The 15,282-nt window shown below is 38.7% G+C and overlaps 1 protein-coding gene across 10 annotated transcripts in view; it reads right to left on the reverse strand.

The window, feature by feature from the left end:
• ZNF131 (zinc finger protein 131) overlaps nt 1-15,282 on the reverse strand; it is a 29,353-nt gene that overhangs the window by 6,237 nt on the left and 7,834 nt on the right. For 6 of the 10 annotated variants that reach the window (XM_016161134.2, XM_036225694.1, XM_016161138.2 and 3 more), the window contains exons 4-5: nt 14,143-14,287; nt 1,371-2,053 (exon numbers count right to left, since the gene is read on the reverse strand). In XM_016161134.2, the coding sequence (XP_016016620.1) occupies nt 1,371-2,053; nt 14,143-14,287 (828 nt within the window). The remainder of the gene's footprint in view (nt 1-1,370; nt 2,054-14,142; nt 14,288-15,282) is intronic. The other 4 variants (XM_016161133.2, XM_016161139.2, XM_036225695.1 and 1 more) reach the window with 2 other exon arrangements.

Raw genomic sequence — 15,282 nt, forward strand, 5'->3', positions numbered from 1 at the left:
TTACCAAGTAACATTTATTTACTAATGTGCTTCTTGTATATCAATCCTTTTGCAAAATAACTCCACAGTTAGTACAAAAATGTTCATCAAAAGACCATTAAAATTAATGAATATTTGTTTTAAGGACCAAAAACTATAACTATAGGCAGTTTCCAAATATGCAAGTATACATGTTTGAAAATCAGAAAGCATTTTCTGAAAGATTTCATAAACACCTATTAGTTACCCAAATTAGTATCTTAAAGCCTTTTAAATCTATACTGACCCTTAAGTTTAAGGTTCCCTTGCTATTTGCATATTTATCAGTTCCTGAGTATTAATTTCAATAGTGAGAGATTATATCATATTATTTGAATCTATCTGGTTTCTCAGTTTCAAGCGGTGTGTAGCAAGTGACTCTGGACAGTGAAGGATCTATGAAAAAAATTTATCTAAAGTTCTCTGGACTCTAGAAACGAAAAAGAACAATTCTGAACAGTGTAATATTACCTATACTGTATTCACTGTATTAACAGTCTAAATAGCTTTAACCATCACACATAATAAGGACTTAGGAACAAGTGTCCAGACATCTGACATTTAGCACACAGTAGCAACTGTCGTCATCACACCTTTGTTACAGTGAGTTTAGGGACTCCCCAAGATTCAAGTCACTGGTGGTAGTTCCTGTGTCTGGCATAGGAGACACAGCAAAGCATGCTTGCAAAGTAGGAACAAGGACAGGGAATCTAACAGGGGAAAAAAAAAAAAACAGGCATAGGGGATGGGTGCAGAATTGTAAGGGCCAGAGGCCCTGGGACATCTCTCTCATGCCTGGGATGGCTCCCAGGATAAGGACAATCTAAAGACCTTACCTTTCTCATCTCCCTGGCTATTCCTAACACATTCGCCCATATAAAGGTGGGGGGAAGATGGATATATACTGCCTACCTACCAGGCCACAACAGATGACCGAACGTATGGAAAGGCATAAACACAGCCAGGACTGTTTATAAACATACCCTTCTAAATAATGTGTTAACATAGACAGGAAATGTAAAATAAGTAACAATGAAATTTCACTATAATTAGAATTTCATAATTTATGACCCGCAGGAAATAATCACAAACTGTTGTTTTACATATTTCTTTTAAAAATACAAAAATGGGCAAAATGCAACAGTGACAATTACTTTCAAAGCTGATACTGATTTCATTTTCAAAGCATCAATATTTTGACAAACTAATATTATAACAACAATGTGTACTCAGCCTGAACCTTAGAAAATATAAGAAATGGTTTCTGTGGTACTAATTAAAAGGATTTAAACATTTAGACTTGAAGTGATGTGGAAAAAATATACTTGGAGCATAAAGTATTTGCTAATTACCTGTGTGTTTTCGAAGATGCTCTTTAAAATGTCCAAAGTGGTCAAACTGTTTCTCACAGTACTGACATATGTGAATTTTTTTCCCAGTTCTTTGCTTTTTACTGATTCCACCTTCTTCAAGGTGGTAACAATTGAGGTGCTGTTTCCATGCGCTCTCCCGAAGATATCTTTTATTGCATATTTCACACTTGAAACTCTCAGTAGAGTGTGATTTCATGTGTTCCTTAAAATGGTAAAACAATTTAAATGAACGGTTACATTTCTCACAATGGAACAAGTCCTTCACATGTGACAGCTGAAGTTCCACAATTTCAATACCTTCTACCTGTTTGCTTGTGGGGTCAGATGCACAGCCATCTTCTTTAATCTGCCCTTTTCTATCACCTTGACGGTACTTGCTAGTAATATCTGCCAAGAGTGCCAGAGCGGAATCATCAGAGGAACCTGTACTCTGAATGTACTTTATGGACTGCTTGGCAGAAGTCACTTCCTCAAATGTTTCAATGCCTTCATCTTCCACTTCGATTGTGCCTTCAGCAATCTCCACCTCAATTTCAACAGGTTCTGATTCTACAGATGGCAATGACTCAGTGATAACATTTGAAGTTTCTGCAATCTTTCTTTTTTTTGCCTCACTTTTTCCTGTGGTATTTTCCTCTAGTGGAGCAGAGTTTTCTTTGTTCCTGAAATACATAATACATGGATTTAAAAATTGATAAGATCAATCAAAATTGTAGGAGGCTTTTTGGAGAAAACTGATAAGCTAATAATAAAATTTACATGGAAAGGCAGAAAACAAGATTGGAGAGCTTATACTACATGATTTCAAGATTTACTATAAAGCTACAGTAAATTAAGACAATGTGATGCTGGTGAAAAGACAGACATGAAGAAGGGAACAGAATAAAGTCCAGAAAAAGACCCACGCGTATGTAGTCAATAGACTTTTGAAAAACATTCCAAGGTAATTTAATGAAAACACGATTATCTTTTAACGGCGGTGCTTGAACACAACTAGTATTCAAGCATTCTCATCCTTATACCATACACAAAAAAATTCAAAATGGTTCATAGACTTAAATGTAAAAACTAAAACTTCTAGAATATAGGGGAAAAAAATCTTTGTAGAATTGGGTTAGTGAAAGAGTTCTTACATAGCACATAAAAGGAAAAACCTCAATGGTAAAAATTGATAAAATGGATTTCATCAAAATTAAAAATTTGTGCCCTCTGAAATGCAGTTAACAAAAAGGCAAGTCACAGACCAAGGGAAAACATTTGCAAACATTTGTTAAAGGTCTATATAAAGAAATTTGTTAAAGGTTAGAGAATGTAAAAGAATTCTCACAATTTAATAAACTCAGCAACAGAAGACAACTGTTGGGAGACAATTCTCCATGAGTCTCTTGTGTTTCTGTACATCTTATAAACTGACAGCTTTGGTTCTGGACTATCTTTCTAAGGATGTTTGCCGTAGAGCCAGCATTCTGGGAAGACAGAGATAGTGGCTCCCTCTGAAACAGAGCTGCTTTGCTTACTGTCCTATATAATAATGTCTCCCTCTGGGATAAAGGTCAGGCAGGTTTGCTTGCAGCCCATTATATAAAAGATTTGGGTTTCCTAAGCTAGAGATTCTTCAGCTTTGATATAAACCAATCACATGTACAGCCTTTATCTAAGCCACTTTGTCACTTTCGTGGGACTTGGGGGAGAAGGGAAAACTGGAATAAATATAAAACTCATATTCTTGCTGTGCAGAGGGTAATGAAATCCTTTCTTTCTGACCTACAGGTCTCGTATCTTCTACCAGTATTCATGAAACTGTGGCAGGATAACTTCTTGGCTTGCAAATAGGGTAAAATCTTGGATCCCTCACAATTCTTGCCAGGTTTTGGCAACAAGAACAGAATGCAAAAAAATGACAAGGCTTTCTGAAAAGGAAAGATGAGGCCTCACAGAACAATTAATGGGATCCAAAGAAGTATATTGGAGCTGACATCAAGTATGTTGATCAAATTGTCATTGCCAACTAAGCAATAAATGGTCCTCCATTTAACTGTCTATTGCTATGAGCTGAATTGTGTCCCCCCAAAAGATATGTTGAGGGATGGCTCCATCGGGTAGTGGTTAGCACGTCTGCTTTACACACAGATGGTCCTGGGTCTGTGCCCCAGGTGGAGCCACGGACCATACCCCAGGAGCGCCAGGCCCTGGGTGCACACAGGGAGCATGTGGGAGGAGATGCCCCGCCTTCAGAGATCCAGTTCCTAAGGGGAGACAGCAACATCCATAGGTCAGGGGGTGGAAGTCGGGGAGGGGGAGGGAGAATTAAAGAGAGGGCAGGGAAAGATATGTTGACGTTCTCACCCTGATACGTGTGAATGTGATCTTATTTGGAATTAAGTCTTTTCAGGTATAATCAAGTTAAGATCAGATCACTGGGGTGGGTCCTACTTTGATAATAAGGACACATGCACAAAGAGAAAGCCATATGAAGACAGAGGGAAGACGGCAATGTGAAGGCGGAAGCAGAGATTGGAGTTATGTTGCCACAAGCCAAGGAATTCTTGTGGCTACTAGAAGCTAGAAAAGGCAAGGAAGAAATCTCCCCCAAAGGCTTCTGAGGGAGTATGGCCCTGCCAACATCCTGATTTAGGACTTCTAAATTACAGAACTGTGAGAGAATAAATTTATTTTGTTTTAAGCCATCTAAGTTGGTGGTATTATTATGGCAGCCCCAGGAAATGAAAACACTTATTAATAAGACTGGGAAGATAGATGGCAGGGTGAATATTGAGCAGTTAAGTTCAAAGACTGCTGTTGGGCTGGCGTCCCCATTGTTGCAAACCTTCCCAAAGGGTAGGGGAGAGAAGAGGACTTCCCTGCCAATCTCGTGGTCAGCTTTAAGTCCGACCCATCATAACAACTAATACTAAGATTCATAGGAGATAAAGGAGTCGAAGAAGGTTCTGCCCCTTTACAGACAAGTTACTGCGAAATGTACCTCAAGCAAGTGTGACAGGAGGGCAATTTACAACTGCTATTACCAGAACCAGCTGAGTCATCAGAACTGCAGCTGGTTTACATGGAGATAAGGGGGCGACATAATGCTTGTTAAGGAAGAACTGTGACACCTAGGCTATGTCAGGGCGCAGTCCCTCCTGCAGTCTCTTATGTCCACCTTAGATCCATTTGGCATGACCGTAAAAGGTCTCAGAGTTTTTTGCAGTAGGTCTTGGCTACCCTAGGGGAACTTTGATGCTTGTAGGGAGATTTCTCTGAGACAAACTCCTATGATGAGGCATTATCTAATGAGTCTTCCTGCTCAATTGGGTTTACAATGTTGATGAAGATGAGTCATTAGGGAATGAGAAAAAATCTAAAACAATATAAATTCTTATGATCAAGCCTGATGAAAATATCCCTAACTTTTATGTTAAACCAGGCAAAAGCATAAGATGTTATGACAACGGGACAGCAAATGTCCAGAATTAAGGTATACTTTTTAAAAAAAGCTACCACTGTGCAAGTCAAGTCTGAGTTAACCAAAAGGCATAAACCTTGTAGCCCCAACTGTGGATGGGGCTGCTAAATCAAGGGGTCTGCAAAAAACAAACAAACAAAAAAAAAAACTGAAATTGACAAATGCTGCCTGGCACAGGGCTTTGGTTGGGCTGAGAACACTGAAGTTTGGTTTAGCTACATGCAGCTCTTTCACAGCTTGAAACCAAAGTCAATGTGCCTTGCTTACTGACAGAGTCACTTTCTCCCTCCACATCTTTTTCTCTACCTTTCCTTCCCTTCTACCTTGACCTAACCTGTTAGAAAAAAGATAATTAGGTGTGGAGCCGAGGTTTCCCTGTTCCCATAGGTACACAGAAAAGACACATGTACCTATCCAAATATGCTGAGGGAAACTCAAGAATAGGAGGGACTCAAGCTTTCATGGCTCTGTTAAGATTCAGGTGTCCAAGTGACCATCCCACCTGGTTCCATGGAAAGATGAGGTAGGTGCTAGCATTCAACTGCTGGGGTCTGGACAAGGTTAACAACAGCAAAGAGGCTGACCTGACTCTGTGGGAGGGGCTGATTCTACATCCTATTGTTGCTTTGACATCTGAATGTACAGCAGGAATTGGTATGGTATGTGCATTTACACTTCCTGATCCCAGAGACAGATCGCCCCAACCAGGAAGGTTCACATGTAGAGAAGAGCTGCTGGAACAAACTCCTCTGACATATACCACCAGCAGCTGGGTCAGGATTTATTTAGCATGAGTGTTCTATCTTGTGATGCCTATAAAATTTATACTAACTTGATAATGTTCTGTCGACCAGCAAGCCAGAAGTCTCAATTGCAAAGTCTCTGAATGCAGTGTTATCATACTTCCACCAACAGCAACTGCTTGATAAACCTCAATAAAATTCAGGGGCCTGCTCACAAGGCAGTTTCTTGGGACTAGGAAGATGGATTCACAACACTCGATCCCTCCAGCAGTAAAAGAAAAACTACTGTTTCTTCATCTCCTCCTCCTTCCACCAAAAATGAAGCCCAGTAACTTACTGGATATTTTGGGTATTGGAGAAAGTATGTGTCTCCCCTGGGCATTTTATTTTCTCTTTGATGTCAGCTCATCTGTAAATCATCATCTTTTAAGTGGGGCTCTAACCAACAGGATGCACTGGAAGTTGTCTAACAAATTGTGGCACATTCTCTACCTTTGGTACTTCATAACCCACCCAAATGACCCCTTTGAGCTACAAGTCTCTGAAACTGCTCTTCTGCAGATTAGAGCTTCTGGCAAAGAGAGGCAGCCTCCACTCAAATGTATTCCTTGTGTTTTAGAGTTGTTGGTTCCTTGACACAGCTTAAGATATACTCCCTTTGACAAGGAACAATTAGCTTGCTGTTTGGCTCTTTTTGAAACTGATGGCCTGATAGAGGCTTTGAGGTCTCTAGCCTGATAATACCATTTGGGAGTATGTCAATTAAGACTTCATGACTAGTAAGGTAAGATGTACTTAATAAGTCAAACAGAAACTGTATAATCAAGAAAGCAATTGGCCTCTTGGCTTCACATGAAAAAGTGGTAGCATCCCAACTCTGTCGCCCAAAGAAAGTGTCTAGTTTAACAGGGTCTTTGATTCACTGATGGTTTATCTAAGCTGAAAGCTGATAGTGTGTGTTCATTGGGCTGCTGCAGATTTTCAGCCTTAGCACCAACTCCGCAAATGCAAAAGTGGATGTGGTTACTCTACTCAGAGGACAGAGCTCAAGGCTGTCTTCATAGCTCTGGAAAACATTTGCCATAATGAACCTTGTTATATTTTACTGATTCTTGAGCTACTGCCAATGGTTTGTTTGGAGGACTTGGAAACCTTAGCAAATTAAAGACACATCTTTGGGGCCACAACTATGGAAACAACATTTGCTGATCAAACTATCTGGATCACTGACTTAGAGGCCCATGGTAAGGGCCTGTTTTCTAATAATACCAATTGGAATTAAGCTGCTGATCAAGCCTGTACTACCCAGATCTCCATCACTGACACCTAGTTTCAACATTATTCTCAGCACAGTGACACATCTACCATCACACACTGAGCAGAAAGTAAAGGACCCCATGTTTTTGATGCAGAGGTTACCACTGCATGTCAGACTTGTGACACCTGCCAAAGGTTGGCCTGTTTGTCTCATGGTGAAGGAGGCCACCGTCACACAGGGTACTGTCTCTAACTCTTCCTGATAAACTGACTACACTCAACCTCTGACTGCATCTCAGGACAATCAATGATGCCTTTCCACTGTTGACACTTTTTCAGGTTACACTGCTGCTGTTCCAGTCTGATCAGCTGGTTCTGGCCACACCATCACTGTGGCCCTTGAGCTAATCTGTGCCTTATGTTTAGCTTTCTGGACCATCTGCAGTTTGATAATGATATGCTGAACATTCGATAACTGGCTGATTATTGTTGGACCTTTCAAACTCCCTACCATTCACAGATACTGATACTGTACAGTATCTGTGATACTATACAATAAATATTGACTCGGAAAGATCTATGACTCTATTTCCCTAACCTCCTCCTTGTCTAAAAATTTGAGTAAAACAGTTTGTCACTGAACTCAGCTGCTTCCTGGTAAATAATCATGAAAAAAGAGGTGGGAAGTTATACAAACCTACTTAGAAATTTAGGATTCTGCCCTGACCATTCTTTAACACAATCCTTTTCTCTTCCCCTAATGGCAACAGTGGGACAGCCTGGGTTGGTACCTCTTCTAGGTGACAGCCTAGTCAAAAGAAGGCCTAACAGATTCAAACTTAATTCTAGTTCAGCCATCTGAATTTTTATTGAACTGACGTCATCCTAGATCCTAACAATAATGACCACTTGGTTGAACACACTACTTGCCAAGTACACTTACACCAGCGCTTGTGAGCCAAAGTGGGAGACACAATGGGGCTCTACGTTTATAAAAATGCCTTTGACGCTGACCATTCTAGATGTAAGGTCTGGGTAAGAAGAGGGGATGACTGGAAAAGAGGTGAATTTATAGCTAAATTGAATGAGACATAATGATACTACAAAGTGACAATAATCAAAACAGCATAGTATTGGCAGAAAAACACAGAGACAAATGGAACAGAATTAAGAGTCCAGAAATAAACCTCCATATTTGCCCATATGTAAAGGCAAATAATTTTCTACAAAGAAGCCAAAAACACAATGGAGAAAGGAAAGCATCTTCAATAAATGATGCTGGGAAAACTGGAAAGCCACATGCAAAAGAATGAAACTAGACTGCTGTCTCTGACCACACACCAAAATTAACTCAAAATGGATCAACGACCTGAATGTAAGACCTGCGACAATAAATTGCATAGAAGAAAACATAGGTATTAAACTCATGGACTTTAGATTTAGAGAGGATTTTATAAATTTGATCTCAAAGGCACGGAAAGTAAAAGTAAAAATAAATGAATTGGACTATATCAAACTAAAAAGCTTCTGCACAGCAAAAAAAATCACCAACAAAGCAAAGAGGCAACCATCCGAATGAGAGAATATATTTGCAAACAATACCTCTGATAAGGGGCTAATATCCAAAAGACATAAAGAACTCATACAACTCAACAATAAACAATCCAATTAAAAAATGGGCAGAGGATCTGAACATACACTTCTCCCAAGACAACATACAAATGGCCAATAGACATATGAAAAGATGCTCAACTTTACTATTAGGGAAATGCAAATCGAAACCACAATGAGCTATCATCTCACACCTGTTAGAATGGCTATTATCAACAGGACAAGTGATAACAATTGTTGGGGAGGCTGTGGGGAAAAAAGAACTCTCCTACACTGTTGGTGGGAATGTAAACTGTTACAGCCACTATGGAAACCAATATGCAGGTTCCTCGAAAAATTAAGAATTGAATTACCGTATGACCCGGCAATCCCTCTCCTGGGTATTCACCCAAAAAACCTAAAAACATGTATCCACAAAGATTTGTGGACCCTGATGTTCATATCAGCATTACTCATGGTTGCCAGGACATGGAAGCAACCAAAGTGTCCTACGATAGGTAACTGGATAAAGAAGATGTGGTACACATCTATACAATGGAATATTACTCGACCATAAGAAAAGATAAAATACTGCTATTTACAACAACACGGATAGATCTTGAGAGAGTCATATTAAGTGAAATAAGTCAAACAGAAAAGATTGAAAACCAAATGATTTCACTCATATGTGGGATATAAAACTGAAAGCAACAAACATGACAAACAGACTCAAGGACACAGACAACAATTTAGTGGTTACCAGAGGGAAGAGGGGGGAGGTAGAAGGGGTAAAAAGGATCAAATATTTGGTAACAGAAGGAAATCTAACTTTGGGTGAACATACAATGCAATAAATAGATGATGTATGTTGAACTGTACCCTTGAAATTTATTTGGTTTTATTAACCAATGTCACTCTGAGAATTTTAATAATTAAAAAAAAGAGAGACACACTGATTTTGTGAAGGTGGAGGGAAAGCAACAATTCTGGCACATGAAGAGAGAATATCTTAAGACTCTAGGAGGTGTGGAAAGGAAAGGACATTAATGATCTTTGTTCTTCAGAACTGTCCCTAGAGTCTTCCTCAGATAGGAAAATGCTTTGATGCAGCTCTCCCCAACTGTTGCAAGCAATATGAAATTGCTAGATATGGCATCCCCTGCCAGATGGCTGACCACGATTTGATTACCATTTCCCTTAACTTTACCAAAAAGTCTTTTGAAAATAGTAGGGGATGGACTGCATGTCCCACATGAAATACCAGATGTTTGCTCCACTACCATTCCAAAACCTGAGGCTCAAACTGTGAGGTGGATGTCTGCTGCTAAGCTAACATTCAAGTGCTTATGACACACAGGACAGACTGCCTTCAGACAGTCCCTCTAAAAACAAGGATTAGACTCAATCATTCTGAGTTGGAAAAAGGGAGACCACACTGGAGGTAATGTCAACCTATGCCCTGACTGAAGGTCCCACTTTGGGAGCACAAACAATAGTAAACCACTCTTTTAAAAGTACCTATATGCCCCTGAGACCATATTTCCTGTGTGGAAGCAGAATACTAATTTCTTTCCCTACCCAAAATATGGCTTGCAGCTCAGGGGTAAAAGAGACTATTTTGTGTTTAAGGAAACACTACTGCCAGATTTGTTTAGTTCTTAGCTGACAGTGGAAATCTCTCCAAAATTAGTCTACCCTTGGCAACTTGGGGGAGCTTTCTGGAGTAATAACTGATTTTTATGCATGCCCCATGGGCAGTTTTCCCTATAATAGGAGTCATCCAAATAAAAAGGCGGTACACAATTTGTGCCAGACTTAAGTCAATGTAATCAGTGACATCACTTGGGCTCTAGAAGGTATACATGTCAGCTTCAAATCACTAGCCAGGGTTATCATGGATGACAGACTGTCGTTGGACTTCCTCCCTACAAACCAATGTGGCACCTGTACAGTTGCTAGAAACACCTTACTATACTTACATATTTTTATGCCTACAGCACCTGGGCTTCCTAGGTGGTCTCCAATCCAAGTACTAACCAGGCCCAATCCTGCTTAGCTTCCGAGATCAGGGTGGCATGGTCGTAGACCATGGACCATGGCTCCACTGGGGCGCGAACCCAGGACCGCCTCCTGCGTGTAAAGCAGATGTGCTAACCACTACACTATGGAACCATGTCCAACCTTGTTATACTTAGATTAATGCTTAGGGATAAGTTAAAAAGTCAGTCCAGAAACTAAAGAAGCTACCTGGTTTTCCAGGAATTTGCTTAGTTGGTTGTCTAGGATCTTAGGGGAAAGAGTTCCTGGTTAAGCTCAGCACTGCAGGGTAGCCACATCCTATTTCTTGAAGTTCTGTTGATAGTTGTCTTAAGTCCAGTGTGAGAAATATGAATGAATTAGGTCCCAGTCTCTATTTGTCAGATTAATCAGATTGGTCAATGGAGTGGCAGACACATAAGAAAATTCACCAGAAGTAAAATAATGCAGAAATAAAGCTATTGTTGGGAGATAACCCTTATGTTTCTGCATGTCTTATAAACAATACACTGACAGCCTTTTGATCGGGACTATCTTTTTAAGGTTGTAGCAAGTAGCCTTAAACGATAGAGCCTGTCTTCCTCCAGAGTGAAGGGCAGGTTCACTTACTGTCTACAAAGGTAACAGCTCCTCCAGGGCAAAGATTGGGCAGGTCTGCTTGCAACTCATTATAAAAGATTTGGGTTTCCTAAAGCTCAGAGTTCTCAACTGTGGTGCAAACCACTGTGAGTACACCACACACCTAAGCCATTGTGTCACCCCTGTGGAATCTAATACAACATGAATCCAATGCTGCTCCTTATATGCTGTGAAAGAAGTAAAGTCCTTTCTCTCTCACTTAGGATTCTCATGTCTTCTGTCAGCATCCATAAAACTTAGCTTGCAAATAGAATAAAATCTCAGACCCTTCACAGTTCTTGACAATAACCCAATTTTAAAAATGGGCAAAAGATTTGAACAGACACCTCACTAAAGAATGGGGGAAAAAAGCATATGAAAAAAATGCTCAACATCATTAATCTTAGAGAAATGCAAATTAAAACCACTATATACCTATGAACACAGCTAAAATGAAAAAGCTTCATCATACCAAGTATTAGGAAGGCTGTAGAGCAACTGGAACTCTCACATACTGCAGGTTGGAATGTAAAATGGCATACCACTTTGGAAAACAGTTTGGCAGTTTCTTTAGAAAATTAAACACATCTACCATATAACACAGCTTTCCACTCCTAGGTCTTTACTTAGAGAAATGAAAGTGTATGTCGAAAAACCTGTACACAAATGTTCACAGCTACTTTATTTGTAAATGCTGAAAACTGGAACAACCTAAATGGCCAGTAACAGGTGTATATCCATACAATGGAATAGTACCCAGCAATAAAAATGAACAAAATAGTAAACCCACAACATGGAAAACTCTCTAAAACGTAATACTACGTGAAAAAAAGGGTCAAACATGAAAGATTACACACTGAAGGAGTCCATTTAAATGACACTCTAAATAAGATAAAACTAAAGTGATAAAAACCAGATCAGTGTTGCCTGGGGCTGGGGATCAAGGTCCACTGTAGAATAATGAGAAAACTTAGGGTGATGGAAACATTCCTCTGGCTTGATTGTGGGGGTAGTTACACAACTGTATACATACAATCGACAAAATTCAAACTCTACACTAAAGTGTGTATTATGTGTAAATTACACCTCAATAGGCTGTGGAGGAAAAATCTATAAGACAACTAACTGCTGCTTTCAAACAAATAACAGGGACCTTCTTGTGCAGTTTAAACAATGATGCAATTCCAGCAAAGCAAAATAAGATCTTAGTATTTCTTTCAGTGTTATTCAAAAAGTTTGCAGAAGTTATACAATAACCTTTTCAGCATAGAGTTGCCTTAACCAGTTGATTTAACCACAACAACATTAATTGTTAATCCTAAATTGTATTACAATAAGCAGCAAATATGTAATACTGTTGTCTTCTTATTTCCTAACTGGTTCAAGAAACAATTCAACATGTTACTGTATTTATACTGAAAAGCACCGATGGTTGCAAGTACTACAAGAATCCCAGTCTTATAACAAACCCTCTAAAAGGTTCTAAATAGGACTAGGAAAACAGCTGTACCCAGTTGTTCTTACCTTCTCCCAATGACTATACACAAGACTATAGCCTCCCAAATCCAATCTAGGCCACTGTCATAGAATACATTCCACTGTTGTCAAGGGTTCACTACAATGAACAGCAAAGGGACCACAGAGATAGAAAATTTTTCCTAGAAGATTCTCATCTAGGATTTAATCACAAATCTGGAATTGCCCCCATTTAAATATGAGAAGATATGACCTAATCAGGTATATATCCTTGACACACCTGTTTTGCTACTCATATCTCAGCTCTCTCTGCAGGAAAGTACTGATCTGGTTTCAATCAGCATGTGCCCATCCAACCATTCACAAATGTTTACTGCATACCTGTGTAATAGGCATCACTGAATACACACACACTAAATTCTTGTCAGAAAAGTTTAACTTTGAACTGTCATCAAAGTAATTAAAAGCTCATTAGAAGAAATGATATTTATGATTGAAATCAATTGTTTCTTAAGTTATTCTAAATCACACCACTGAGTTGGACTATTTTGCCCCATGTGAAACAGGATTTTACCAAAGTGCTCTTTAATGTCATGCCAATGACCTGTACTAAGGTTCATCATAACAGCAAGGAGATAATAGTTCACATTTTAGAGTACTATGTGCCAGACACCATGCTAAGCACTTGATTTCACCAGTTAATGTAATCCTTACAAACAATTCTATGTAGAAAGCACCATTATTATCCCCATTTGACAGATAAGGAAACTGAGCTGCTGACAGGAAACTAAATTCATTAAAACCACACAGTGGTAGAGCTAGGATGCAACTCAGGCAGCCTGACTTCGGGGAGCTTGTTCGGAGTCACTATATTAGGTAAACAGAGTCACAATGCCACTATTCATTGTGAAAGATGGTGGAGTCTTTATTCATTACATAATGTTTTCTTAATACTTTCTATGAAAAACTTTGTGTTTTAATGCCAGGAGTGGCTCCTAAGCAACTGATTTGTTCTCATCTTATAATCATCGGTAATGTTAACTGAGTACTTTTTTTTTCTTTGCACTAGGTGCTTCAGAACCTGAGCTAGATTTAGCCCAACAAGCAAGTATACAGACTTAAATGGCTTATATCTTGACCACTATATTTCTAACTTCACTGATATCGCCTCCACCTGGTCTATTTATTTTACCAATTTCCTCACTTACTTTTAAGCAGTACTATATTAATCTTTGTATGCCAAACCCTTTTAAGAATAAGGCTTGGTACAAATTAACAACTTGAATTCAACAAAAGAGTTTACAGAGAACTCCTTAAAAGCGTAGTAGTCCTTATTTTATTAGATACAAAAGATGCTACTTTGGTTAATCTCAGCAGTATTTACATAAGGACAAGAAATCTGGTGTGAGGGAAAGAACAATCGGTATCCAGAAGAATTTTAGAAATCCTTAAATATTCTTAATTTCAAAACATCAGTTCTTTATGGCATAACATGTAACAAATTCTTGACTAACAGTTACAGTGCACATGACTGAATATAACTGTGCTTCAATAAATAAATAATTACCTGACTTCAAGGGCTTTGATAGCTTCCAGCATTTGTAGAAACTCTGCTGCTTTCCATACATCGTTGGCTTCTTCTTCTCCTTGTATCATTAATTTTGCTGTATATGTGAACTCAATTAAATGACGAAAGGCCATTTTACTAACACCTGTAAAAGAGACGTGCTTTAGCATGCATTTGTGTTGATTCAAAACATTTAGTAAAGAAAAAAAAAGCCCAGTGTTTGAAACTTGATTAGTATTTTTGATTTTTGAAGATTATTTCTTGGCAGAATCCTCATTAACGGTACGGTATTACTGTAGACAAGTTCCAGTACTAACTAGAAAACTACTTTAAAACCTTTCCCAAAGATTTCCTAGGGCTCTTACAGAAGAGTAAAACCAATCTATCAATCAAGTGAGTCACCTATTACATGTCAGACATGCTATGTTTCCTGAAAGGAAGCTCTGCATCAACTCAGCTCTGAAATCTTCAATGCCTTTTCCCACAGCTTAGCAAATAAAGTTAAGTACCACTTTGCCTTTATTTCAAGGTTCTTCACAGTATTTTTCTACTTATCATTTAGTTTCCTTTCCCAACTTTACACTATATTGAACACAGTATATACTGATTCTCAAATAAACTTTTCACTACCTACGAGCTCCCATACCTTCTTAATACTTGCTTGCTTTCCCGAATGCTTAATAACTATTTCTGTACGAATTCTATCACCCTTGAGGCCCAATTCAAATGTCACATCTTTAATGTAATCTTCTTTAGAATGTCCCCCAGGCTAAACTCTGTACCTGTTCTGATCATTATAATTCATGGATATCTCTTGACTGTAAGCTACTTGAAGGAAATGATTTTCTCTCTACACTCACCTCACAGCACCTAATACGATGCTTCCTAAAATGCAGGCACACAAGTAGAAATAAATGTTAAAGTCACTTTTAAAATTAAGGGTCCATGATTTCAACTTTTGTTTACAAGTTTGATGTTTAAATTTTGGCCCCAAAAGATACTCTATTTCTTTAAACCCTTCAATGCTATATATTATTATTTTAGTCTGGTAATACAAGGCTACAAAAAGCCATTGACAGGAACAAAGAAAAAACTACTTCTTAACATACATTTTTTAATGATAAGGAATACTTAACTCCA

Source organism: Rousettus aegyptiacus, unplaced genomic scaffold (genome assembly GCF_014176215.1).
Source record: "Rousettus aegyptiacus isolate mRouAeg1 unplaced genomic scaffold, mRouAeg1.p scaffold_m13_p_8, whole genome shotgun sequence".
Classification (NCBI taxonomy): Eukaryota; Metazoa; Chordata; class Mammalia; order Chiroptera; family Pteropodidae; genus Rousettus; species Rousettus aegyptiacus.